The sequence below is a fragment of the Pteronotus mesoamericanus genome, unplaced genomic scaffold, assembly GCF_021234165.1.
Source record: "Pteronotus mesoamericanus isolate MK-2021 breed Mesoamerican mustached bat unplaced genomic scaffold, CSHL_Meso_final contig_74, whole genome shotgun sequence".
NCBI classification, from domain to species: Eukaryota; Metazoa; Chordata; class Mammalia; order Chiroptera; family Mormoopidae; genus Pteronotus; species Pteronotus mesoamericanus.
In genome coordinates, this window is record NW_026555247.1 from 24,793,758 (window position 1) to 24,819,936 (window position 26,179).

A 26,179-nucleotide genomic window follows, 5' to 3' on the forward strand; every position below is an offset into this window, starting at 1 on the left:
TGCCCCTCAACCCCCCTCCCTCATCCCCATGCCCATTGCACATGGTTTCCCTCACTTAGCTGCACAGCAGCCTTGCAGCTTGGGGAGGGCACTCTTCCTGTGCAGGACTGCACTGTTTCTTCCACCTCTCAGTGTGGAGTGTCCCTGTTACTTCCTCTGCTGTAGTTCTCATATTTGTCTTTTCTAGCTGTTTTCTTTCAGTTTCTGCCTCTGTTATCTCAGGAAAATCTCTCTCCCTGTTTTGCATTACCCATTTTGGTTCTTTGATGATACTTAAGAGTGATGTTATTTATTCACTAAAAACCCCATTGCTTTTACCTTTGAAACCTTACAAAGGTGCCTCCAAGTTTCCTTCAGTGTTTCTCAAAACTCTCTCAACATTCTCATTAAAACCTATTTCTAGAAGTACTAAAGTTTAAGAAAAGAGGGGCAGCTGTTGACTGACTGTATGTAGTGTGTGCTTTCTTTTGTGCCATGGTAAGATTATAGCTTTCTAGTTAAAATATAAATTGACTTGGCTTTTATGAGCAGATCTAGTAACTTTTAATCACTACCTAAAATGTTTATGGGAAATGAGTTTTTTATTACACAAATTACAATGGGTTTTAGTTTATAACTTTTTATATTGAAATAGTTAAGAAATAAAAAAGACGACTCCACAGATCACTGTCAATTCTTCCTTTTGTACTTTTTGATGGAAATAAATAAAAATCTTATTGTTGAGCTTGTAATTAATTTATTTTGACTAATTTTGGAGCAGGACCTGGATTTAATTTTAATTATATTTTGACTGCTAACTGCCTATTTGACCTTATACAAGCTATTTCTCCTCTTCAGTTTTTATGTGTATAAATAACTTGTTTTGCCCAACAAAAGTCTTTTAAGGATTTATTAACATGTATAAGTACTTTAAAAAGAATTAACAATACTTTATTTCAAAGGACAATAGTTTGACCACAGTTTTTGCAATATGTGTTTCTAAGTTTTATAACTTCTTCTGTATACTGGGTAGTTTATCTTCAATTTTTGTCCATTGACAATTAAGTGGTCCGTTGTATTTCAATTTCATTTCCCTGTTTTCTTAGTCTTGCCATTAAGTAGACCACTTTATTGTAGATTCTTGAGAAAAACATGCACAATTATCTTTTTCTTTTCCTTTCCTTTTCATATAGAGAATTTTAATATTACCAGTAGTTCGAATTGTTAATATTTGACTTTTGACCTACAATAAACCCAGCAATTCCATATGATTCAGCCTAATGGTACAAGGTTTGGGATCTTGTATCATTCAAGTTTCCAGCCTTGGGGAAAACATCACATTTTCAGATTCAAATAATTGTTAGCCTGAGTATTCAAAGCATCACTAGGCTTTGTGTGCTTAATTCTATATTTGATTGTCTTTTTGAATTTCAGTCACCACAAAGTTATAAAGAATATATTGCTCAGGTAACTACCACCATTCTTCTTAAGAAATAAAGCATGACAAAAGTATGTGAGGATGGAAACACCCATAGCTTCAACTTTGCTCACCTTCCTTTTCCCCCTTTCCACTCCAAAGCTGTCCTGAATTTAGTTTTGATGTTGGGTGTTACTCTGTATTTTTTTATATTTTTATTGCATTTGTTACATATCTGTAAATGAGCATGTTTTAATACTAATTGGTATTACATTGAAGGTATCACTCGCATCTTGATTTTTTTAGTTCAACATTTTGTGAATTTTGTTTTTGTTAATAAATGTGGCTATAGTTCATTCATTTTTTACTGCTATTTCTTTTCCGCTGTATGAATTGACTTACCCATTCTCTTACTGGATATTTAAGGTGCTATTCCAAATGATACTGCCGATAATATTTCTTGTATGTGTCTTTTGGTACATGTGTGATAATTTCTCTAGGATATATAGAGAGAATATATGTTTGTATCAGGCCATAAATTATGTGTAGATTTTTGTATATCATAGGACTTGTTCATCACTGTTCAGCAGATCCCCATGACATTTTCTTAGGAAACCATTTATCGGCTCATTCAAAGTCTTTTTTTCCTCCAAATATGACAATGCAGGTATGTGAGTAAAAAATAAAACAATGCACTTGAGTTTTAACGTAATTGGCATTTTAGAAACTCATTTTGTGGTTTTTGAGTATACTTAGAGTGTTACAAAAAATGTTGAAAGAAGTTAGCCTTAATGGCCAGTTTATAGTTTTGAGACTTGAACTATTAGTATCAATTGGATGGTGATTCTTGTGGTTTGAATTTAAGATAAATGTTCTAAAGGTTAATCTTTCCCTCCCAACAAAATAAAAATACAGTTACTGAACAGACTATTCAGGGGTTAATCAATAGCAGCATCTCAGACCAAGTCAGCAGCCCTACTCCATGTAGGATCATCATATAAGTAATCATTAGAGATAGAGTAGTTTCCCTCTTTTTCCAAGCAGTTAGATCATGTTCTTGTATGCAAAATAGTTTTTACTGTTTAGTTTTAACTTTAACCAAGGCAGAAGAGTTGAAATTAGGAAAGCCCCTGGTTAATAAAAGACCTAAACTTTCCATTTCAACTGTTGTCATGTGTTACATGATGCTAGAATTGAATAGTATAGTAGGTGGCAACAAACATCCTGATTTTGAACCAGCAGCCACTGACAAACTATGTGATCTCAGGTAACTTATGTAAAGCTTCAATTTTCCCTATTCATAAAACTGGGGTAAAACTAATATCCACCCCGAAAGGTTAGTTACCATTAAGTGAAATAACATATAAAGTGCTTAGTACAGGATACAGCACATTGTAGGCCCTCAGGAATGCTAATGAGCATTAAGTTAATATATTTGTGCTGAAATAGACCAGATAATGAATGACTGATGAAACTGTTCCATGGATTTCTAATTTACTGTCCTACCTTTCCTACCCTGGAATGAGTTGCTCTTGCTATAGTATTTCCTAAACTTTGAGCATAGAAACTACCTGTGGTGCTTACAAAAGTTCAGACTCAAAGGTTTTGTCAGTAGATCTGAAATGGTGTCTAGGAATCTGTTTTTAATAATCACTTCCAGGTAACTCTTTCATTGGATGTGTTTAGGAAATTGTACCAGTGTATCTGAAAATGGCTTAATTTTTGTTTATTGTTAGAAATAGCTCACTGTAAACATAAATGTAGATGAAGCTAAGAGAAGCAGAAGTCTGAAGTTCTTTGCTGTAGAAGGCTTATAATTCTGGTGAACTAAATTTATTTAGAGTCCCTGCCCCCCAGGAAATTAAAAACTCTAAAGAAATGGTCTCATTTTTTTTCCATCAGCCTTCTTGTCAAGAAGGTAGGCTATGAGTATTTTCCCATTCTTAAAATAGGGATGGTAATCTTGATTTGTCCATTACACAACTTTAGTTGTAGTGCAGAGAAACAAATTTTGGGTTTCCTGTCCTTAGTGTAGGGCTTTTTATAATCAGACTACAATGGCCATGTTTCTATTATTAGCACTTTAAAGTCAATATATCAGTCTTGTGAAGGAGATCAAGTTTGGTCAGGTTCCTCTTGTTTACTGGCTTCATATGGACAGTAAAATTTTAGATTTCTGACTTTGTCTTCCACTTAGTAAAGTTGTTTTTAAAATTCTCGTTGAATAAACCAAATACAAGGTAATAACTTGTTTTAAAGCTAAGTGAGTAGTGACTTAAGATATTAACCTGTTTTATAGCTATCATGCCCCTGCCATCCAGTATGTAACACTTTCCTTTAATGTGCTACAAATAGGCCTAGGACTAGTTCTTCTCCAGTACATTTGTGATTTAAAAAGTAGCTACGTTATTTCTTTTGAAGACAAAAAGAGAATGTTTGTCACAATAATTTAGTTACTACTTTTTCTATACTTTTTTCAGACTTATGTGTTGGAAAGGTCTGTAGTGGAAGAAGAAAAATTTAGAGTGTTTTCGGAGTGAAAAAATTTATCTTTTCAGAGAGCTACCCAGGCAAAGACCTCCACAGAGATAGCCAGCTGTCACATAGCTAAATATAAAGTCCTCTGATTTATTTTTAGTTTAATATATGGTAATTTTGGTATTTACACTTTTTCTACAGGGCTTATGGTTGTCTTAGAACGGGAAAAGATTACAACCACTGACAGTATTTAAAGAACCTCGTAGTATCTTTGGCTGTTTTGTATTCTTTAGGCAGTGTTCTGCCATTGGATTCCTGTGATGTCATGGGATTGGGAGGCAATGGGGAACGGTTCAAAGGCCAGAGAATTGTCAGGCTCTGCACAGGAGGGCCCAGAGGAATGTGTGCCGTGCTAAAGCGTGTCACGTTGAGAAAGAACAACTGATTGTCCTGGCTCTGAAATAGACAGAAGAGGGGATGCATCCCCGGCTATTAGAGAGTGCCTTGGTGTCTCTTGAAGAGCATGGCATCCCACAGACTTGGAGTGGGTTTCAGCTGACTTGTTACCTGAGTGGCATATTCTGTCTAATGGCTCTGGTAGGAAATTTGGCAAAACTCACACCATTAGTCTAGAGTTAACATTCACCAGAAAATTTGTATTTAGCCCCCCAATCACTTAACCTCACGTGTCTTATTTTATCTTGTACTGATTTTTAGACAAAGTAATGACAAATATTGGCTACAAGAGCATACCCTGAATTTAAGTGATCAATTTTAGAGCATTATACAAATTCTGTAGCAATATTAAATGTCAAAAGGGTTGGATTATGACTTTTGTGGCCAAAAAATAACTGTCAAAATGGTTTTGATTGATCTAATAATACAAAAACAATATGTAAATTATTAGTTTCTGGATCCATAATGGATGAAGTTAAAAGAATCTTAAATATTGAGGTGATTGCCTTGCTTTTGTTAAGATATTATAAAATTATGAGCAAAATTAGCCCAGCCATTTATCATTTCTGCCCCCTTCTTTAAAAAAAATAAAGGCAGAGTGATGATATTTCCAGATCTGAAATGAGGCTATGTAGGTGATATGGTCAGGATGAGGGGCCGAATCAGTGGTGACTGGTTATTCAGAAATATTGATGTCTGAGACATTCCGCAAGTTGGAATTACAAGTTAGAATTATGGAGACAGAACTGTGTACAGATAATAAGAATTAACTTATTACACTGTATTGTTGTGTTTTCTTAATTACTGTTGTTTAAAAACATTGAGTAATCAAGGAGGAACAGTTTGGTTATAGCAACCATGACTCCTATAATCTGCCTTTGTAGTTTGGTTTAATTCAATTAGCTTGTTTATTTTTAGGATGGTAAGGGCTGAGCTCCTTGCTGTGAGTCTTACCACAGGGGGTTTAAGTGTCTCTTGGGGCTCAGCTCCTTGCTTCTTAGTAGGCCTGGAGAATTTTGAGGCGAATGTACATATAAATAATGAATACTCATATAATGAGTAATAATGATGGCAAAATATAAAGTGGGGTGTGGGGTGATGAAGAGAGAGAAAGAAAGAGGAAGGAAAACATCCTGGAGTTGACATATGACAGTGAAAGGAAAACATGCTGGAGGATACCGGTTGTGTGAGGATGGAGGACAGTAATTTGTAAGTAATCCTGATACCAAAGCTGAGGTGTAGGAGTAGCTTCAGAGGACTGCAGGGGAGGTGGAATTTTCTGGAGAGTCATGTTTCCACAAGGAGGTGAAGAAAGTTCAGTGCAGTTTTCCATGGAGCTACCATTCCAGAGGACAGTGGAAAAGTTCAAAAAAGGTGAGTAGTGCGTGGCTGGGGCAAAGGAGAGTAACACCAGAGTGGAGGATGCGATGAGAGGAAAAACAGATAATCCCAAAAGTTTGTATTTTGTGGGTGGTTGAGAGGCTGGAAATACAGTGTTTCATTTTTTCATAACCATTTATTTTCCTCCTTCCTCTTTCTAATGCTTTCTCCTTTTCCACTGAGGGCTTTTCTGTACTCTCATACTGTTATCTCCACTGTTGTTCTACTTCATTGAACCCATCAGCCAGTTTTTATCAGTCCTCCTAGCTCACATCTATCACTGTCTAGTATATATGAGCCCAGCTCTCCTTTGCCAAATATTCTCAGCTCCTTGTATTGCTGTCTTTCCTGTTGAACCCAGCTGGCAAAACCTGATCCCTGGACTCATACTTGGAGCCTGTATTCAGAGTGCTAAGCATAACTGGAGAAAGTCACATGGTTGCAGAGTTAAGGATTGCGTTAACTTTCTAATCTGGAACCTCATTCTGGCTCTCAGTACTGTTCAGCAGCTCCTGCTTTTTTGTAGGCAACATTCTTCGTAGTGACTACCCTACCCACACCTGTGCTTGCTTCATTCTTCACAGGTCAAAATTACCTCAGCTTCCTGCTAGCAAACCTGTTTCTTCTCTGATTTTTTTTTTTTCCTAAATATGGCCCAGTCTCCTCCATCTTTAAAAACTGTGTATGTATACACATTTTCCTCCCTCACACTCATATTCCTCTTTCAGTCCCATCCTAACACCTTTTCCTCCATAGCCAAACTTCTTAAAAATGTACCTGCTTTTCCTTTTCTTGCTCTATCTTTGCATTGGCTTAAGTCCTATCTATCCCTCTGAGGCTCCTTTTGCAAAGGTCATATATATGGTATGTTATCTCTGATGCTAGTGGGGTCTACTTGATTCCTTGTCAGCCTGCTCTATTGGGCATTGGTAAGCACTTCTTCCTAGAAATACTCTTTCCCTGTTGTCCTGGCTTCATATCTTTGGGATTTCTTTTTTCCTTGCATACCTTGATGAGCTCCCCTTCCTCTGTCTATCCCTTAATTGTTGACATTCATCATGGTTCTGTTCAAGACCCCCCCTTCACTCCTTTGGATGACGTTTATCTTCCGTAACAAATCTATACTTCCCCTGTAGACCTCTGATCTGAGATTTAGAACAGTGCCCCCAGTGGCCTGTTGAACATCTTTAGAGGCATATAATCAGCCTGGCCCGAGCTATTCTTTGGTGCATTGAATAGCATTGTAATTCTGTCCAGTTACCTAAATTAGAAACCTAGACATCATTTTTTACTACTTGTGTTCTTTGATTTTTCAGAACATTACTAACCTTCCGCACAAACATGCACAGAGTATTCCCCATTTTGCTTCTTCCCTAGTTCAGCCGTAATCATTTCTCACCCAAGAAACTACAGTAGTCTATTTTCCTTGCCTGTAGTATTCTTTGCCCCCTGTTTGTTCCATTTTTATACTCCAAAAGAAAATTTCTAAAAGTGGAAGACCAGCCCTGGCTGGTGAGGCTCAGTGGATTGAGTGCCGGCCTGCGAGCCAAAGGGTCACTGGTTTGATTCCTAGTCTAGGGTACATGCCTGGGTTGCGGGCCAAGTCCCTAGTAGAGGCTGCATGTGAGGCAACCATGCATTGATGTTTCTCTCCCTCTCTTCCTCCCTCCCTTCTTCTCTCTCTAAAAATAAATAAATAAAATCTTAAAAAAAAAAAGTGGAAAACGAGCTCATGTCACTTCTCTGCTAAAATCCTTCTGTGACTTTTTACTTCTCAAGGTCAAGTCCGGACTCCTTACAATGATCTCATTTCTGCTAATTTTGCCAGCATCGTTGCTCATTTTACTATAACTCCAAGTCTCCACAAACTTTTATACCCTAAAGAGTAATAAATTGTTTCTTATGCTCCTTCTCCCTGAGAACTCAGCTTCCTTGATTATCCTCGAGTCTGGGAAATGTTCCTTTTCTGTGTGCTTCCAGGACACTCCTTACCTCCCTGTCAGCAGTTTTCAAGCCATCAGGCAATGGACTGCTTTTTATTATCCCTAAATATACTGTAAGCTTGTTGAGGGTAGAGAGTACACCTGCCTTGTTGCTCGTAGTATTCTTAGCACTTAGTGCAGTGCATAGCATCTTATAAACATGTATTTATTTTATTATTTTTTTTATATACACTTCACTTTATTCTCTCCTAGCTATTCTCACACAATCATGAACTTTAACAAATATCTTTGTTGCAGAAAGAATATGTGTGTAACATTAATATTATTGCTTTAACTTTGTATCTTTTTTTAACAGTTCAAGTTACATTTATACTTCTCTTACAGTTATAACAAACCTATATGAGGCAAGAATCATTCTTTTTTTTTTTATGTGAGTAAGCTTTTATTTGTTTCATGATTTTTTTTAATTTACTTTTTAAATACATTTGTCTCTGCCTCCCCCCTTATTTATATAAGATAAATAAGATATATTTATCTTATAATAAATAAACATGTATTTATTATAAGAGCAAATAGATGAAGTAAACTGCGATAGCTGTACAAAGCAAAAAATAATTTCACGTGGACAAAGTGAAGGTTTGAAAAAAGAGAGGCTTGTCTATTTGTATTCCTTGCTATAGTTGGAGTAGGAATAGTGTGCTTGACAATAGTGATAACTACAACACTGAAGTAGAAATTGGATAAAAGACTTGGCCACAAGCAAGGTATTAGAGTCAGAGTAAGAGGTTTACCAAATCTACATTTAAACTCCATTTAAGCAGCTACCCTACATTCAACAAAACTGTATTTTGTCTATTGAATGCCATCTATTGTATGCTTGTAGGGTTCAAAGGTGAGTATCCACTGCCAACGCCACATATTATCCTATCTAGAGTATTTTTATACAGAATGCAAACAAGACCATGAAGACTATACTCTCTCCAGTTGTATCTAGAAGCCATTTAAAATTTTTTTTTTGTTTTCTGTTTTCTCATATATGCATCATTTTAAAAAGAAAAAAGTAAAAATAATATAAAGAATTATAAAAATGACCCATAGTCATATTCAAACTTGATTACTTTTCACAGCTTTTACCCTGCACCTACATATCTTTATAGTGTTAGGTACATTACTTTTACATTCATATATTTACCCAGATTTCTACATAGCACTGTAGTGATTACCTGTAGACATCATAACTTTTTTTACCTCAAAGTTTTTCCCATTAGGCTGAATTGTCAAGGCTGGGATTAGAGAGGGTCAAAGGATTATATTAAAAGTTAGCGGGAGTATGGAAGTACAGTTTCTTAATGACCTTTAAGAACTGGAAGGCGTGAGATGGGGAGAGGGAGAGTTGAATGTGTGTAAATCTTACTGGTGTTGGTTTAGTTTATATAAGATGTCAGGGTTTTTTTTAAATATGGAGAAATAATTTGGTATCAGATGACAATATATTTAAATAAAAATACCCTTTAAAGACTAAAGGCAAATTTGTACCTGTTGTGTTTATTTCATGCTAACTCCTAGATATTCTAAAACTCACCCTTTTAAGTCAGAACATTCAAGAACTGGGAGCATGGGCTGAATTTTAACTCTTGTTAGAATAGTTTATAGAGTTACATACTTTGATGCTATGTCAAGAGCCTTCCTTTAAAGGATTCTGTGGAAACTCATGCATTCTGTGATGTTGGAGAATGTGTTTTATTGCATATATAATAGATGGCTTTATGAAGGCCCTTGTGAAAAAGTCCTTACATGCACCAGTGCCACAAATTGTGCTTTTCCTGAGTTATGCGGTTTGTGTCTGTCTAATGAGAACTGTCAACAACATACAGGTTATATGTTAGTAGCTCGGAGCAAATATTGTAATCTGTTTTAGATGTGGTTTTGGGTCTGATTCTGTCAAATCTGCAGTCCTTTAGAGAAAAGTAGTTAAATTTGTTTAACATTTAGAGAAAATTGTTAAATCTTTCATAAAGTACCTAGTATAAACATGAAATTAATTACTACTTCGACTCCATTTATGCCTTTGAGTTTTTGGTAGAATTTTATTTTATTAAAATGATAAGCAATAGAGAACTCCATTGCCCTCTAGGTGATGACAAAATTGTTGTGTGGGTCATTTAAAGACATACTGTAGTTGAATGCAAAAAATATTACAGAATAAAATATAGAGTGTTATTACAGTTTATAATTTATTGATACTGAGATATAAATACTAAAGTACTTGAGGTTTTTCCTCCTAAAGAATACGAGTACCGAATGAGGCTTGGAGTTCATTCTTTTATGTACTTCCATGTTGTTTGAACATTCTTTTAGCCATGGACATGTGGTCTGTTTAATTTTTTAAAAACTTTTCAAAAATTAGAACACTGCCCCAGCTTATTTGACATGGGTAACAGTTTTGCTGTGGCATGATCTCATAAGACCATTCTGTATCTATGATTGAACCTGGATGAGAAGTATGTCAATGAGTTGTTTTCTGCTGTTGTAAGAAGTCAAAAATGTAGTGCTTATTTTTCCCCCTTTCTCTCTCAGGTCATTTGGATCCAGGATTCCTAGCAAGTGACAAGACATCTGCTGGCAATGCACCACTCAATGAAGAAATTAATATTGCCTCTTCAGATAGTGAAGTGGAGATTGTGGGAGTTCAGGAACATGCAAGGTAGAGTATTAATTAGAGTATTCTGATATTTTAAATTGTGAATTTTAACTAGAAAACAAGTGAGAAGAAAATGGCAGGCATCACAGTGTATGGCTGGCATGAATGGCGGGAGCTATTTCTCCGCTTCCATTGGCTTAAGAAACACTTTTTAATTGGACATGATATGAGTTTCAGAACATGTTGCATATTGTCTCATATCAAGAACATTGTGACCATCTGTGTATGTGAACTAGAATTGGTGTTTTTCTTGTCTAGAGTGCTTGACGGGTTTTTCTCTTAGGGCATAAGTATCACTGTACTTTCCCCCCTCTTATTTATATTTTCTTTCCTTTCACTTTATCTTGGAATATATTGGGACCAAAGAGTTGGGAAATATGCATCTGACATCACATCTCTATTGCTTGTTTCTTAGAGCACCTCTCCTTGTCTTTCATTAAAACTTGCAAGTTACTTTGGTCATTATCTAACAGACTGTATTATTTCTAGTGATGTTTATTTGACTCAGGGAGTCCTTTTTCTTAGGATTGAAAAAGAGCTATAAGATATCCAATTAGTTTGTAGTACTAAGAAAATAATTTATGAAGTTTGGGATTTTTAAGGTAAAGGTCAACAAACTAGCCCACTAGCCAATTCTGGCCTGCTGCCTGTTTTTGTATGGACCTTGAGCCAAGAATAAGAATGGTTTTTACATTTTGGTTTTTTTATTTTTATTTTTTAAAGATTTTATTTATTTATTTTTGGAGGGGAAGCGAGGGAGAAAGAAAAGGAGAGAAACATCAATTGGTTGTTTCTCGCATGCCCCCAGTGGGGACCCGGACCTCAACTCAGGCGAGTGTCCTGACTGGGGATTGAACCGGCAGCCAGCCCTCAAATCCACTAAGCTACGCCATCCAGGGCAAGAACAGTTTTTACAGTTTTAAATGGTTGGGTGGAGCAGGGGAATCTAAAGGAGAATGTTTTGTGACAGGTGAAACTTATATGAAATGCAAATAAAACTTATTCATGAATTAAACTTTATTGAGAGAGAGCCATGCTAGTTCATTTACATACTGCCTATGGTTTGTTTTTACACTCCAGTGAGAGTTGAGAAGTTTCAACAGATATAGCCCTCAAAAGCCTAAGATATTCACTCTTTGCAGAAAAAATTTACCAACTCTTGCTTTTAGGTAAGGATTGGTTGCAGCCCTCTCAGAGGTATTCTTGAGGAACATTTAACACGTACGCGTAGATATAACGCAAAGATTTAGACTTTGGAAGATCTGTATTCTGTATAGCAACTTTTCTTCTATGCCACAAGAATTAAGTTGTGGTTTCTTGATTTCCCCAGTATCTACATTACCTTGCCCATAGATCTGATTTTACTCTTTAGTTAGCAATAAAAACATTCACCAGCGTTTCTTCTGTTGTTATAACAGGTGAACTTAGGCATGGAGAGAGGGGGTGATATACACATGCACATAAATTGAGGGTGCCTTTTTCTAATGAAAACTGATCATACTCTGAGAACATTATTCATTTAAACAATTGGGACTTTAAAGATAGAGAGTTAAGCCATAGTTTAACATGCTAGTTCCTCAAAAGGGGCCAGTTCTTTTTATCATAGCTAGTATTATCTTAGCACTTTATTCTCTGTCCTATATTTATGCCATATATATTCCTGTATAGCTGTTGCTTTTTTTCTTTCTTTTTTTAAATGGTTATTTCCCCTATTCTGGTGGGAAAGAATTTTCATTCTTTAATCTTTTCTTTATCTCATATTTTCCTCCATTTTTCTGTTTATTGAAAAGCTTTTTCCTATTAAGTTCTCTTCCATTTTTCAATCTGTTCTTCAAGCTGCCTTACCAGTTAGATGAGGAAGTAGAACTCCTGATTTATTCCTTTACTTCAGCATGTGTTTGCTGTTAGTTCATTTCAGCATTGTTCCTTAGAATATAGAAGACATTATTTTCCTTTCAAGCTCCATGTGAGGATCTTTTTAGAATATTATAATACTTTCTATTTCAGACTCCCTACTATAAAACTTATCCTGTCTGTTGACAGATTGATATAGGTAAATTATCTTCAGTTGTGCCAGGAACACGTTATGCATTCATAAATTTCCTTTTGAGTTACATTTCACTTTTTAATTCACTGTTGCTCATGTGTTTCTATTTAAGTAGGAAAGAATAGGTAATAACCTGTGTTGTAATCTCTTACTCTGCTCAGACATCATTTGGTCCAGTTCTCTAATGCAGCATCTTTCAAACTCCTACCAAGTCTCCCTTTTTTATTCTTTTCTTATGCCTAAAATGTCACAGAGTGAGCCAACTGTCTTCAGCTTCTTTGTTCAACTTTTCTTCTATCATGATACCTTTTGTTTCTTTTTCTACCATATTATTGGTATCTGGAGTTAAAATTATCATTATATTTCTATTAAAACTTGGAAATTTAAATTCTAAGTCCCTCTTAACCTTGAGCGCGCACGCACACACACACGCGCAGATTATCTCTAGTACACACGTCTTTGACCTTGTTAGGTCTTTTATCAAGATTGTCATTTTACTCTATAGACGTGTGTGTTCTACTCTTGTACTAAGTCAAGTGACTTTGGCTGCATTTTAAGTGACATGCTATAACATTACTTTCAAGGACTTTTTCTTACAGGATTTGAAGTATAAAAATGTGTTTTATTCTGACTCTCTGGCTTGAATCCTGGGGAAATCATATCTTGGAGATGACAAAATCCATTCTGAGAGCTCAGGGATTACATTGTCTGTACAGTGAATGGACTTTAGAGTTGACAGATCCTGTTGGAGTACTTTGAATTGACTCTTGCATCATTTGGGGACTCTCTTTTATTTTGGTCTTTGGGTCTAGGCTGAATAGAGTCTCACTGACTCTCCTGTCTTTCTGAAAACTTTCAGCAGTTTCTTTAAAAGAAGCCTGATAAGCTTTCAAATATTGAGTTTAAATAGCTGAGAAGCTGGTTGGGGAGAGGCTTTCTTGGTTGCTTCAGAATTGCCCCTGTGGTTGCCTGTATCTCATCTGGAATTTATTTCTTTTACAGGTCTAGGGTTGCAGTTATGAAGTATTGATGGGCTTCTGGCAGGGTTATCGCTTGGAAAAAGGTTTTAGGTTTTAATCAACATCTTTTTGTTCTAATTTGATTTGCATGCACAGATGTTTTGTTTGGACTTAGCTGTCCTGTTCTTATTTTTTTCCTTATGATATTCTGCCTTGTGGGCTAAGAGTTTTTTAAAAACTCAGACTTGGTACTTGTTCTCTTGGGGACTGTGATTGCTCTGACTTGTGTTGGGTGCCATACTTCCATATTTGGAAGCATTTTGTTTGACCCTTGTACTTAGTAATTCTAGTTGCAATGTGCTCCTTTTTTTTGTTTTTTTTGATAAGCAGTTGTTTTTCTTTTCTTGCATGTTAATATTTTTCCTGCTCTTTACTTTGGATTCTGACGTGTTCACTTCTATGTTCCTTCTAGTTATAGACTAGAAAGCATGCTTTCTGAACTAATAATCGAATGCATCTTTTATGGCTGCTTCGTATTGCTGTGATGAACTCCTGACCTAAATGTTGTCATTTCCAGGTGTTAATTTTTGGACAGTCCAGTTTCATAAGATGTTTTTTGCCAATGAGAGACTTTTCGAACCCCTCTAGTCCTGTGCCACTTCATTTTGTCAGCAGTTTTAATTCATGCCCCTCCCCCTGCCAATATTTTTTTTTTTTTTTTGGTTATTCATCCTTTCTCCTTCCCTTCTTTTACCAGCCTCATTGATAATTGCCCTAGGAAATTGAATCCATGTAGCACAGATCTTTCTGTCATGGAACTGTGTTGAGACAGTTCCTTCAGTACCTATTCTCCGAAGCTTTTGTGATCATCAGACCCTTCATTGCACTGTAGTCTTTGGTTCTATATTCATTGGTGTTAATGTTGGTTCATCTCTCAGCAGAAAAACTGATATGAGAAGGCTTTTGCATTTTAGGCTGGTTGCTTCCTAGAACTAATTGCTAACATTAATCCTAAAAAAAGCAAGGGAGGCAGATGAATATTCTCCTAAAGCCTCAGGAATCATTTCGTCCTCAATTAGGAAAAAAAAGTAAGAGTGTTATCTAAGAGGGTCACCTTCAGGCTCTGTAAATGAGAGCAAAAATGATTAATTTTTAATGTTCTCTTAGAATAATAAGTTAACTGTATCAAAAGTTGACCATCAGAACCTGCCCTCTTTCTGTGTTTATTTTTCTTCTTTTATACTATGAAGTCTTTCCTTTATTGGTTTCAGTGTATGAACAGCAGGAAATTATTCTATCAAAAGTTATTGTTTATAAAATGTTTTGTTTTGGTCCACGGCCATACCACCCTGAATGCGCCCAGTCCTGTCTGATCTCAGAAGCTAAAGTGTTTTGTTTCGTTTTGTTTTTAAGGAAAGGCCTGCCCTGGTCAGTTGGTTGGAGTGTTGTTCCATGCACCTGAAAGGTTGCTGGTTTGATTCCCAGTCAAGATATATATCTATGTCACAGGTTTGATCCCTGGTTGGGATGTGTATGGGAGGCAACCTATCGATGTTTCCCTCCCCACCCCCTTTTCCCTTCTCTCTAAAAATCCATGAAAACATGTCCTTGGGTGAGGATTAAAATAAACAAAAAAGGTAGAGTTATGACCTAAGCATTTTCTTGGTTTAAGACTCAAAATATGATTAGGTAGTGTTTTATACCTATTGCCAGTCATGCAGATGTGAGAACAAAACCTATATCTGCACTAAAATTGGGACCAATTAAAAAGCTGAATATGCTCCTATCACATGTCTTTTATAATGTAGAAAAAGAATATATGATAATACATGAAAATCTGTGCCTTATGTTAGTTGCCTTACAAAATTTTGAGCCTCTCACGTTTTTCTTTATAGGGCGTCTCTATAGGGCTTATGACAATTATGGTTCTATTCTCCCCTAAAAATTTTTTTTGAAGACATTTTTTTGTTTTTTGATTTTTTTTTTAAAGATTTTATTTATTTACTTTTAGAGAGGGGAAGGGAGTGAGAAAGAGAGGGAGAGAAACATCAGTGTGTGGTTGCCTCTCGTACACCCTCTACTGGGGACCTGAGCTGCAACCCAGGCATGTACCCTGACTGGGAATTGAACCAGCGACCCTTTGCTTCTCAGTCCAGTGCTCAGTCCACTGAGCCACACAAGCCAGGGCTAAAATTTTTTTTCTTCTTTTTCTGGTATAAGTTATTCTGTAATGCACATCATCTTACAAAATAATTGAAATGTTATTCCAGCAACCTTTTGTTTACTAGCTTGACCTTTTTTTTCTGTACTTAATAGAAAAGCCTGGTTCTGTCTTCATCCAGATCCTAGCTTCCATTTATTCAATATGGCTGAGGTCATTAAATCATAAAACATTTTTTTTAATGTTTTATTGGCTTATACACAAAAAGGTCATAAGTGTGCTTTTTTTCCTAATTTTCATTTAAGGATAATGTTTTGATTTGAGAGAAAAAAGAAAGGGGATGGGAGAGAGACAGAGAGAGAGACGGACAGACAGACATTGACAGGTTGCCTCCCTTGGACTTGTGACCTCAAAATGTGCCCTATCCAGGGATTGAAACCCCAGCCTTTTGGTGTACAGGACAGTGCACCAGCCAACTGAGCCACCTGGCCAGGGCCATAGGCTTACGTTTCAGTTTTTGCGAACTGCTCATACTCAAGTAACCAGTTCTAGATTAAGAAATAGAACAGAAATCCTCCTTTTACCACCTTCCAGTCATAATCTTATCCACTTTGTTCCCTGTAAGTACCATTCTGACTTCCGACAGGGAGGTTTTGCCTGTATTGTTCAAAATCTTAAAGTCACTCATGACCTTAGAAGTCATCTTAGAATCCCCTTTAACAGTCCTGATGGTGGCCCAGCAATTGTTTGAATGTTTAAAAGGCAGTTTATAGTGGCTGTAATTGTATAGTAACAATCATCCAAAACTTGCCTTCCAGGAACTGATTCATGGTTTTTAGTCTTCTCTCTAGATCTCTGTATAAGGTAGAGTAGCCACCTTCCATGGTGTTTCTCTCTTCTTGGGGCACTGCCCTTCCAGTGTCAGTTAATAGGGGCATGGAAAGCTTTTGACCAAAGATAGGATCCTCACATTCTCCAGAGAATCTAAAAATTTGAACCAAGAGAAACAGACTGAGAGGATTGGGGCATGAGTCAAATGAGTGAGGCTTAATTGTTTCATCATCCTCATGTTCTTTGTGGCATGCCAGTGTCTTTCCAACAAATTCTTCTTTTTGCTCAAAGTAGCCCAAGTCGGTTTCCAGTAACCAGAACCATTTGTAACATACCTACAGAAGCAGTCTTACTTCATTCCTCAGTAATAAATACTGTCTCCAAACCACTCACTCTCCTATTCTGGACACCTTCTAGAATCTGCATTACTATTTATTGAATGACCCCCAGGGAAGAGGTGCTGCTCCTTACACTCAAGCACAGTATAGTACTGCAGTTATAGTCTGAGGAAGGCATAGCTGTATAGTCGCGGCAGGGGCGGGGGGTGGCGGGGGCGGCTCCCCAGTGGAGACCTGATTTTATTTTGGTTCTATGCTTAACTTGCTTAAAAAACCCTGGGGTTTGTCTTTTCTATAAAATGAGCAGATTGGATAGGATCCCTTTTAAAGCAACTACCTGATGTTACATTGTATGATTACTTTATTGAGAATAAAGGAATAAATATCTCTTTTATTAAGGAGATATTTCTAGGAATTCTGCCAAAGATTACATTGATTTTCTTTTTCGCTATTCATTCCATGAATTCCTCCCAAGTTTGTAGCCAGCTTTACTTCAGTTTTACTTGTACAGATGAACTTTTGAACTGTTGAAGTTTTATTTCTAAATTGTTAATCTGAGCCTATCTTCACACTGCTGATTGTTGCTGTTTGCCTTAGTGTAATTTAATATATAGTTGTGCCCTGGCCGGTGTGGTTCATTTGGTTTGGCATTGTCCCACAAACCGAAAGGTCACGGGTTCGATTCCCAGTCAGGGTGCATGCCTGAGTTGCGGGTTTGGTCCCCAGTAGAGACGTGTGCAGGAGGCAACTGATGTTTCTCACTCAGATGTTTTTCTCCCTCTCTCCCTCCCTTTCCCTTTCTCTGGAATCAATAAAAAATACAAACACACACAAACACACACACACATTTATAAAGCGACAATATGAGGTTGTGGAAACCATTGGACTCAAAATCAGACCTGGCTTGAAGTCCCTTTGCCAACAGCTTTCAAGCAGTGTGACTCTGGGCAAATCATGTAACCTCTTTAATCTTTAGTTTTTCTCTCTGTAGAATATGGATAGTATCTTCCATGTCTACCTCATAGGTCTGTTGGGAGTGTCAAATGAGGAAAAACTGCTTAATAAACTTAGTATTCTATTGCCATCAGTCATCAAAAACATTTCTATGAATATTGAATGGACTTCTTTGGCTGACATTCTTCCATGACTATATGATCAGTTAACCTGAGTGTACTTAATGGATTGGACAAGTTTGGATTACCCTTTGGACTTTATGTCCCTTAATTTAATGCTCTTTACTAGCAAATTGATGAAAATGTAATGAGTAATGAAAATGACCCTCCTTAACTCATTTTTGAACAGATGATAGGTATCTGGTACTGTACCAAATCTGTAGTCTGTAGTCTGCCCCTGCTCTTGGTAAGCACCTCTCTTGTTAAGGAAGTTGTTTTTAGGCTAGCTTTTGTAGGAGCAGAACCACTTTCAAGGAGCTGAAGGCCCTTGGTGGCAGCTCTGTGACTGAACCGAGGCCATCGTTAACTGTAATGTTCTTTTGAACTTGGTCGTGCAGGGAGCGTTGAAGCAAAGCTGGAATACTCAGGTGATCCAGCATCACTCACTATGTACTCGTTGTGAGAACAGCTGTTCAAGATCCACTGTAGTAGGTTATGGGACTAGAATCATGCCATTTGCCACCTATCATATGCTACATAGGGATTCTTCATCTCAACTGCAGGTGTGTCCATCCTCAAGGTGTGATTCATTGTTTCTTCATCAGTAATTTAGATATGAGGACATAAGTAGCAAAGATAACTTGAGCTGCCTGCCTTCCTCTCTTTTGAATCAAAACTTCGTCATTCAAACTGGAGGTCACAGTCCTTTCATTTGACTGGAATGTGAAATTCAGTTCAGCGCTTCTGAAACAGTTTGCTTCCAGTGAACTCCTGGTGAGGTTCATCAGCAGGGCAGTTCTGTTCCTCTGATAGAGTACTTTTAGAGAAGCTAAACTGAGTACTTGTGACTTTTAGAGAATCTCAACTGGGCTTGTTACTTATACTGAACTAAAGCATAAGAAATTCTGATGAGGGAGCCAAGTGTTTGTTGTGACCTTCACAATGAGGGAAATTGATTCTTTATGCATGATCTAGTACTTACAGACTTTTAGAAATCTCATCTGTAAAGGGATATTAATGTTACTGTCTTTGAAGGTACTATTACCAAATATGGCACAGAACTTAGGTTAAGAACAATTTTCATTTATATTTCTTACTATTTCGTTTGTCCTCACTAAGATTGTTCACACTAAGATACTCATTTTGCTCTGGATTTATATATTGCCCTGTCCCTAAGATCCAGAGGTTTAAATGAGTTCAGAGAAACATCATCTTATCCATTGTCAGTAACAGTCCTAGATGTAACTCTGGAGTTTCTGACTGAGACAAAATCCTGGCCTTTTTTTAGGCCAAACTGAGAGGAGGGGGAAGGAGGGGAAAAGGGAAGGAGGTTGGTTGTGATTTCATGAACTTGCATAGTAGCTTGATCTTAGTAAAAGTATGGATTAATACTAGTGAACATACATTGCCTTCTGTCTTTCCTGTGGTATGGTCAGCCATGCTTTTGCTCTTCATCTCAATTGCAGGTGTGTGCATCCTCGAGGAGGTGTGATTCAGAGTGTCTCTTCATGGAAGCATGGCTCGGGCACGCCGTATGTTAGCAGCCGGCAAACACAGTCATGGACTGCTGTGACTCCCCAGCAGACTTGGTCTTCCCCTGCAGAAGTTGTTGACCTTACCTTGGATGAGGATAGCCGACGTAAATACCTACTGTAATACAATGTCACTGTGTTCCCTCTGCACTGTTCCCTTCTGCTTCCTCCCTCCTCCTTTTTGTGACATGGAATTTCATTGTCATAGCTTCAGGCTCAGAAGCTGTTTGTGGCATTTGTATAATCAAAAATCATGGAAAATTGCCCCCCTCCTTTTTTTTCTCCTTTTCTTTTTTTATTATTAATATTATTATTATTATTATTATTTTTTGGTAAATTAAAAGAAGTCACTTAGGAAAATAACTTATCACAGAGAAAAGAATTTCTTCTTTCCCTAAGTAGGAATATGAGAATGATGAATTAGACAACTTCATTTTACTTGGTGACTTTTTTCTTAGGAAACTCTGCCTTCCTTTAGAATAATATTTTAATTACCAGGTGAAATGAATTTTAGTGTTTGACTCTTGTATTTATTTTTTCTGTGTAATAACATTAATATCTAGACTTGACCACTGTCAGCCCACCCATTGGCACTCCCACCTTAGGGCATTTGCACACATATTAGTCAGGTCCTTATTGGCACCTAGTAGGGCATGTGCATTTGGAAACCTGTTCTTAAAAATAGGAAACAGAAGTGTTACTTTTCTTTTAGCTTAAGTCTTCTAACTTCTTTCCTGACTTTGTTCCTGGCTGACTTCCCACAACACATATAATTGACATGCCCCTTTGTGTTTATAAATATTGCTAAGGTGACTTAATTGATCTCTTTGTTGCAATAATTGATAATTCTTTGGAAAATGTCTCCTTTTGTGGCTGAGGCATTTCAGATCGATAACCACCATGAGGTTTTCTGGGCATATGAAGAAAGTATTGAGAGATCAGTAAGAAAATCTCTCTCCCTTAAACTTTTTCCCCTGGTTTATTAAAAAAACAGAACATAGAAACCTGTTACTTAGGTAGAATATAAAGAGTCGTATGGCTTCTAAGGCTATGGGCACATGGGAATCTGAGAGGAAAATGCCTTCTTTTCATAGCTGGTATCTCCAAAAAGGATGTACAACTGTTCAAACTTGAGCTGAAGTTGATCTGATTCTACATTTGGGTATTTTTCTCTTCTACCTTCTAAAATTGGAGAAACCAAAATGCACCATAAGAAACCAGATGCAAAGCACATTAATGGCACTATAGTTTTTACAGTATCTAAAAGGTATAACAAAGGGTAGTTTAAGCTTCAGGGAATTCAAGAAATGCCAGTGTTGGAATCTGTGGCATTAGTTACTACCTTTTTTCCTATGACATGTTGTAGTTACTAGTGAATTATTTTACAAGCAATACCTAGAGTTAAAACACTATATACTGTGCACAGGAGGATTGAATACTGGCTTAGAAGACCTCACCTTTTGTTTTTCCGGAGTTTTGTTGGCCTTTTTTGGGGGGTTTTGGTTCCATTTTTACCATATAATGTTGCTAAAGCCCTTTTCCTCCCTCCCCAAATACATTGTTTGCTCTTCCTTATCAAAAGAGCGTGAGAACTACCATTACTTACTTTTCATTCAGTGGACACTCATTTACTAAGTGCCTGTCCCGCATAAGGCATTGTGCGGGGTGGGTGCTATGGCATTGCTGAGATGAATGAGACACCCACTGCGTGTGCACGCACCAGAGTCTGCCTGGCTCCGCCTGCCTGGCTTTTTATGTTTCAGAAAGACTCAGTTGTTCCTTTACCCTTCTTCCTGCTGCTGTACTTCTTCCATACACTTCTTCCCTGGGAGTGTATGAAAGTATGTGTTCTTTGAGCTTCTCTGATAATATCTCATTTGACCTGGCCTCTGATCTTCATCAACGTCTTATTTTTCTATCTACTATTAACAGATCATGTCTTTAAAAGATTACTAACCTCTATTTCTAGCACCTCATATCTCAAGTCTCTCACATGGCCCTAGTTCTAGACAAAAACCAAAGACCCAGAGGCCAGAGTGAAATAGGAACTTCTGCAGATTCACTACTGGTGTATCATTAGACCTTCACATTTTACTTTAGGATTAATTTATTAAATTTTACTGTTACACATTGTTTTTGACTTGAATTAAAATGCTAGACAAAGCAGAAATGTACAATTTCTGGTCTGTGTATTCCAGGAAAATCATTGGGAAAAGAACAGAATGGATTATTTGACTTGAATTTTTTGCAGCTTATTTTGTCCCCAATATCAGGGCAGAGCCCTGTTTTAAAGAATGTTTTGCATTACGTACTCTTCATGTTAACAGTATGTTTGTCCAGTTCCATAGAGCAGGCAATTTCCCATGACATATTTTCTTTAGCCCCTAATAGTCACCCTCTAAAAAGAATTCTTTTGGTGTGCTTTGTGCACTGCAGATTGAGAGCAGAGTGAAGTTGTAACCAAGCTCTTTTCTGGCCGTTTGTTTTTATACTAGGTTGCACTTGGCCCTCACCTGTCCTCCTCTCAGCACCCTGCCTACCTGAGTTGATGCATCAGAATAGAGATTTAGAAATTAGATGCAGAATGGGGAGTGGAAGGGATGGTAAAGATAGTCAGCTTTTCCCCCTACTAGACTGGAACTTTTCCACCTACTAACTAGAGAGGCTACTTCCAACTGTTCTTTCATTGCCAGATCCAGTAGAGTGGGGATGTGGTTTCTGGCAAGGTATTGATGAGAAAATTCTGTGGTAAACATCTCCTGTAACATTTGGAATTTCTTTATGTAAGGGGATCTTTTTTAACCAAAGTTTTGCACTCAGTAGCATAAATACTTCTTTATGCTTCATAGGACATTGTCCATTTAAAATAATATCTCTGCTAAATGGTGCGCTTGGGTCACAGATTGGTTTATGGAACTAATTTGGTTGTCTCCCCTCCACCCAATTTGAAACCACAGAGCAGTAATAACCAGCTATTACATAATCACAACTGCCCTATAGCATGTCATTGCTGCTCACCAGTAGTTGTCTTTTCATTTTGATGGAAGGGGCCAGACTGAATGGACTCCATTATTCTTTACAGTTGAGTGTCCCATAAACTCTGTTTTTATTATCATCAGTTGTGAATATAACTGTCTGATTTGCTAATTTAGTCAGTTGATCAATGTTACTTTTTAGCAGATTAGAACCATAGGTAACTTAAAAATGAATTTGTTGCCTGCTTTTTTGTACAGTGTCACAAGGCTTGTGAAAAAGCTGGGGACACAATTTTGTCTTTCAGTTTAACTTTTTTTTTAAGGCAAAGAACCCCTAATCCCTGTTTTCCAGTATATGTATGATGTGACTTTGATGTATATATAAAAATGATTGCACCCTAACCAAACTTCCTCAGATTGTGCACTGTTTGTTTAAAATAATCACGTATTTTAGTCCAACGCTGTTGTATTTTTTCATTTTATTTAAAACACTATGTACCTATTCTTTTAACAAACTTTAAATGGTAGTGATCTTAAAAAAAAAATCACTGGATAACTAGGAAATATTTTTGTTGTTGTTGTTGTTTTTTGCTTTTTTTTTTTTTTTAAGAGAGTACAAAGGTCATTGAAGCCTTTTGCTCCTCTTACCGTGAAAATGAAATGTTAGCCATTGTATGGCTAGGAATCAATGCACTTGGTGGTTAACAGATCTGCTGTTGCTGGAGTGTGAGAGTGGACTTGATGCAGTGACGACAAATCATTGCTTAGAATTAATGTTTTAAAATGTGCAACTCTAGTTTTTAAAACAAAATTTGGTTCTTCTTTACATTCATTATTTAGTTTTTGTTCCCATTTAGTATTTAATGGTCTTTGGAGAAAAAAAAATAATAAAACAGAGTGTTATATATATATTTTTTGGTGCAAGATAAGATTTTCTGTTTTTTGAAATAAGTCTGTAGCATAAAGGTTAAACTATTTTAAGACAAAAATAAAATAGAGTGTATTTAAACAATGATAATTTCTGAGGATTTTTTTTTTCTATCTGCTTCAGTTAATTAGATTGTGCCTGGAGCAGCTCCCAAGTTAGTTTTGGATGGGAAAGTGGATTATATTTTGTTAACAGGTCATATTGTTATAAGATGCCTGTTTTTTCCCAAGCAATAACTGTATCCTACTTCCAAAATGTTTTGCACTTAACCTTTGGTGTGTTAGGTCTAGATAAAAATAGCTTTGATAAGCTTTCCTATAATCCCCCACCTCCCTTTGGCTAGGACCATGAGATTTCAAAGAGTGCTGAAGGCTCTCTCGTGCTGGGCACCTTTGTTCCTGGGACTAAAAATCAGCTGACAGTGCCTTCCCAGAGGCCAGTGCACTAGGGTAAGATGTAGTGACTGCATGCACTTTTGCACATGGCTGAACACTGAAGCAAATACAGGGTGTTTCAAAAATACCATATTTTGCTGTGTATAATGCACACTTTTTTGCCTAAATTTTTGAGGGAAAAATAAGGATGCATATTATATGTGGGTAGTACTAATTCTGTATCTATATAAATGTTTTTGACTCTCTTATTTGTGCTTATACATTAAAAGCGTAACTCTAGAAAGCAATAACAATATCCATATGCAAAATAATACCCTGAAATACAATAATCAGTTTTGTTCCTAAATATAAATGGATGAATTACTTAATTAAGAAACTAAAATGAAAGAATTTATTTTCCTGAAGGTTTGGGCCCAAAACATGGGTGCATTATACACAGGAGTGCATTGTACACAGCAAAATACAGTAGCCTAACTTTTCTGCACTTATTTGATTCTATTTTCAGATTTTCTTACTTGGGTATCAAAATGGTAGGAGCTACCATATTAACATCTCAAAACTTTTGTAACATCATGTAAAGGAGAAAGAGGAACCAGGGAGAGTGAGGCCTATATTTATTAAAACATACACTCCTAGATCTCTTAATGTTCCCCAAGAATTTTTAGTTCTGCTTGTTCTAGAAGGATGTCTATTAACAATTAGGAAATATTTTCAGTTATTTGAAATGGTTCTTGTATACTATCTTGTATCTGAGACCTAGACATAGTAGTGCTATGATATAACACTTTTTTTCCATGGGCCTGAGAAGAAAATTGTTTACCTAAGGCCTTGCTCTTAAACCCTTTTGCCTTTGGATGCTATACTTTCGAATACTAGACAAGGCCTGAGTAAGTAGAATAAGCCATGGGTAATACATAATCTCATTCTGGCTGCCTCCTTTTTTCTTTGCTGGCTTTTGGCCTTGCCTTCCCTTATTTGTATGTTTTTCAAATCAGCTCAGTGGTCCCCAACCTTTTTGTCACCAGGAACCGGTTTCACAGAAGACAATTTTTCCACGGACAGGGGTTGTGGGGAGGGAGGAGAAAAGGGAGATGGCTTTATAGCAGGCCACCATATGCAGCTTAATTGTCACTTGCCACTCACTGAAAGGGTTTTGTTAGGAGTCTGCAAGCAATTGACTTATGGTCTCTCTGCAGTCAAACCTCTCTGCCTAGTGATAATCTGTATTTGCAGCCCCTTCCCAGCGCTATCACCACCACTTGAGCTCCACCTCGGATATCAGGCATTCGATTCTCATAAGGGGCACCCACACCCTGGATCCCTTGCATGCGCAGTTCACAGTAGAGTTCGAGCTCCTATGAGAATCTAATGCCACTGCTGACCTGACTGAGCTCAGGCGGTAATGTGAGCAATGGGGCTTGGCTGTAAACATAGATGATGCTTCCCTTGCTCACTGTTCACCTTCTGCTTTGTGACCTAGTTCCTACCAGGCCATGACTGTTAGGAACCATGGCCCAAGAGTTGGGTCCATGGCCCAAGGATTGGGGACCCTGTATTAGATGTCAGCTATTTATAAGTATAGTCCAAACAGAAAAATTATAGATAAATCTTTACCAAATATATAAATCTCTCTTCAGTTCCAATTTTGCAACCAGAATGAATTTTTTCTAGGTTTTGTTTTAACCATGTTGCTGATCTATGAAGGAGTGAATCCTCTTAGGTCATTGGTAGGTATGATTTTCTTTACTTGCTTGACTGCATGTTTGAGAACACTGATTAACAGAACTAGAGAAGGTCTTGGGCTACGGTGGAACTTTGGCTGAGAGAATCTGCTTGGAGGAAAAGAGGGCAGGAGCAAATACTGCAAGGAGCAAGGAACTCAGTAAAAAATGCTAGTGAAGATCACGAACCTCACAGAGATGCAGCAAGAGTACCCACCCATTGGTCCAAAACAGGTTGTGACACTGTTGGCTCAGTTCAGCTGCCACTGTGCTGCTCTGCAGGTAGCATGCCTTCTAGCTAGAGGTGGCTTCAGGCAGCTTGGATCTCTTCCTGCCAGGCCCCACCCTTTGGCAGGGTGGATGTGAGTAAAGGATGAGAGGTGCCTCCTGGCCGAGAAGTCAACCTCTGAGCTGCGGCATGGCGGCAGCAGCAGGTGTGATCGGCTCCAGATCCTGGCCTGCTCGTTGGGAACACCCCTTAGTTGTAAATGTTACCAACCTTCCTTTTTATTTTTTGGTAAAAGCAGCTATTTGGTACCAGATTTTTCCTTTGTGATTTGGTAATTGACACCTGAGAGCAGTCATTTCTTGATTCCTTTCTGTGATAGCTTCATTCTAAGAGTGGAAAGGTAAAGAAGGTATTGTTGACTCCTCACTTTTTTTTTTTTTTAAATCCTCTTCTGAGGATATGTTTTTTTGATTTTGAGAGAGAAACGCTGATGTGAAATATTGATCGTTTGCTCTCATACGTGCCCCAACCGGGAATCAAACCTGCAACCATCAAACCCACAATTTTCTGGGTTTGCACCAACCAACTGAGCCACCT

At 37.4% G+C, this 26,179-nt stretch overlaps 1 protein-coding gene across 3 annotated transcripts in view; it reads left to right on the forward strand.

Moving 5' to 3' along the window:
- Window positions 1–23,321, forward strand: part of ARK2N (arkadia (RNF111) N-terminal like PKA signaling regulator 2N) — a 69,905-nt gene extending 46,584 nt beyond the window's left edge. For 2 of the 3 annotated variants that reach the window (XM_054583591.1, XM_054583593.1), the window contains 2 exons: window positions 10,231–10,357; window positions 19,269–23,321. In XM_054583591.1, coding sequence (XP_054439566.1) covers window positions 10,231–10,357; window positions 19,269–19,458 — 317 coding nt within the window. In that variant the 3' untranslated portion in view covers window positions 19,459–23,321. Of the gene's footprint in view, window positions 1–10,230; window positions 10,358–13,403; window positions 13,465–19,268 lie in introns of all 3 variants that reach the window. The other variant, XM_054583592.1, reaches the window with a different exon arrangement.
- Window positions 23,322–26,179: the final 2,858 nt, after the last annotated feature.